Source organism: Sinocyclocheilus rhinocerous, unplaced genomic scaffold, assembly GCF_001515625.1.
Source record: "Sinocyclocheilus rhinocerous isolate Xijiao unplaced genomic scaffold, SAMN03320098_v1.1 scaffold786, whole genome shotgun sequence".
Lineage (NCBI taxonomy): Eukaryota > Metazoa > Chordata > Actinopteri > Cypriniformes > Cyprinidae > Sinocyclocheilus > Sinocyclocheilus rhinocerous.
This window is the reverse complement of record NW_015661881.1, coordinates 194,852-196,827: the sequence shown is the minus strand read 5'-3', so window position 1 is coordinate 196,827 and position 1,976 is coordinate 194,852. Positions and strand designations below refer to the sequence as shown.

The window sequence follows — 1,976 nt, the reverse complement described above, 5'->3', positions numbered from 1 at the left end:
TATATGAAATATGAAACTTTTAAAGTTGTAAGTAATAAAATAAAATGGATGTAACCAAGACCAAGCAGGTGGGGAAAAAGTAGAATTAACCAACTCTAATAACCTTTCACTATCTCATCAAAACCTAATGGATAAAATCAAGCCCTGCTCTACATTAACTGAATATTCAGTTTTTGAATTAGATGCGTCACAAATAAGGTAAATGCATTCCAGTTTATATGCAGGTCATTTGACTGTCAATTAGAAAATCAGAGTTCCTCTTCATACAATAAACTGAGCTTTACTATGGTTTCATGTTTTGCTTATTTTCCCATGCAGTATCATCTCTGATATCTCTGTGCTTAAACTCAAAGTGGACAAGTGCTCTCGTCAAGACAACCTCTTCATGAAAAAGGTACAACGACCTTCTAATCATCGCTCAACTTCCTGCTTTTATCATTCTGATCTGAACTCAGTGCTTCTGTTGGGTCTGCATGAGAGAATGCATGCATGTCCAAAGGGTTTTAAGTGTGTTGACAGTGATATCTCTCATTTTTTAGCATGCCCAGCACCTGTATAGACACATCTACCTGTGCAGTAAGGAACAGAGCAGCGTGCAGCCTCACTTTGAGAAGCTCTACTCACTCCTGGCCCTCATCAGCATGGAGCTGGCCAACGAAGAGGTGGTGGTGGACCTGATCCGTGTGGCGCTCGCTCTACAGGTGTGCCCTCATTGTGTTTACGCTTTTAAAGTCCCCCTGAAATCAAATTTTAGGTTTTGTGGTTTTTATTATGAATGTGTTACCCTTAAGGTTATGTAATGGTATTGTAAAATTCACAGTTTACAGTCTCAAATCCTAGAAAACTTTTTGATCTGATAGAAACATAAATTCTGACAAGGCAGCATTTGAGGTTACCGAAATCTGTTACCTCCCTCTATTTCACACACAGTGGCTTAAATATTACCCAAATTCATTATGGTGCTGTTTAACCTTCTCTGTTTTATATTTTAGAAATCATTTTGGTCTTAAATTAACAGCTGTGAATATATAGCAGGGTCACCAAATCTGACAAGGCAACATTAGAGGTTACCAATATCTGTTTCACACACAGTGGCTTTAATGTTACCCAAATTCATTTTGGTGATGTCTGAACTTTATTTCCTACATAATTTTATATTCTAGAAAACATTTTGATCGGATATGAACAGCTGCAGATATACAGCAGTCACCAAATCTGACAAGGCAGCATTAGATCACCAAAATCTGTTACCTCCCTCTTTTTCACACACAATGGCTTTAATGTTACCCAAATTCATTCTGGTCATGTTTGAACTTCTTTGTTTTATATCATAGAAAACATTTTGACCTGATATGAACAGCTGCAGATGTACAATAAGGTCACCAAATCTGACAAGGCAGCATGATAAGTTACAGAAATCTGTTACCAATCTCTATTTCTTACACAATGGCTTTAATGTTACCCAAATTCACTCTGCTTATGTCTAATCTCTTCTGATTTATATTCTAAAAACAATTTTGCTCTGATATGAACAGCTGCAGATATACAGCAGCATTACCAAATCTGACAAGGCAGCATAAGATGTTACCAAAATCTGTTACCTCCCCCTGTATTACACACATTGGCTTTAATGTTACCCAAATTCACCTCTGTTTGATATCCTGTAAAGCATTAGGGTCTTAAATTAACAGCTGAGAATATACAGCAGGGTCACCAAATCTGACATGATTCAAGGTTACCAAGGGTTTCTTTAAAAGTGATACTGAAATTGAAGTTTTTAAATTAGAAAGTGAACATCTTCATGAGTTTTTGAATGTTCAACATGTAGTTTTTTGTTTCATCATCATAAACTACATGGTTCAGTGGTGATGTATTTCAGTATTTTGTCTCATCTTCCTGTGTCGCTTTCTGTCCAGGACTTGACTCTGAGCAGCGAGGAGACGTTACCGGTGTATAACCGCTGTGCTGTTCATGCT

At 37.1% G+C, this 1,976-nt stretch overlaps 1 protein-coding gene across 1 annotated transcript in view; it reads left to right on the top strand.

Moving 5' to 3' along the window:
- The window catches only part of efr3bb (EFR3 homolog Bb (S. cerevisiae)), a 35,318-nt gene that overhangs the window by 25,453 nt on the left and 7,889 nt on the right, over nucleotides 1-1,976 (top strand). Inside the window, exons 14-15 of the mRNA XM_016536440.1 lie at nucleotides 319-394; nucleotides 540-701. Coding sequence (XP_016391926.1) covers nucleotides 319-394; nucleotides 540-701 — 238 coding nt within the window. The remainder of the gene's footprint in view (nucleotides 1-318; nucleotides 395-539; nucleotides 702-1,976) is intronic.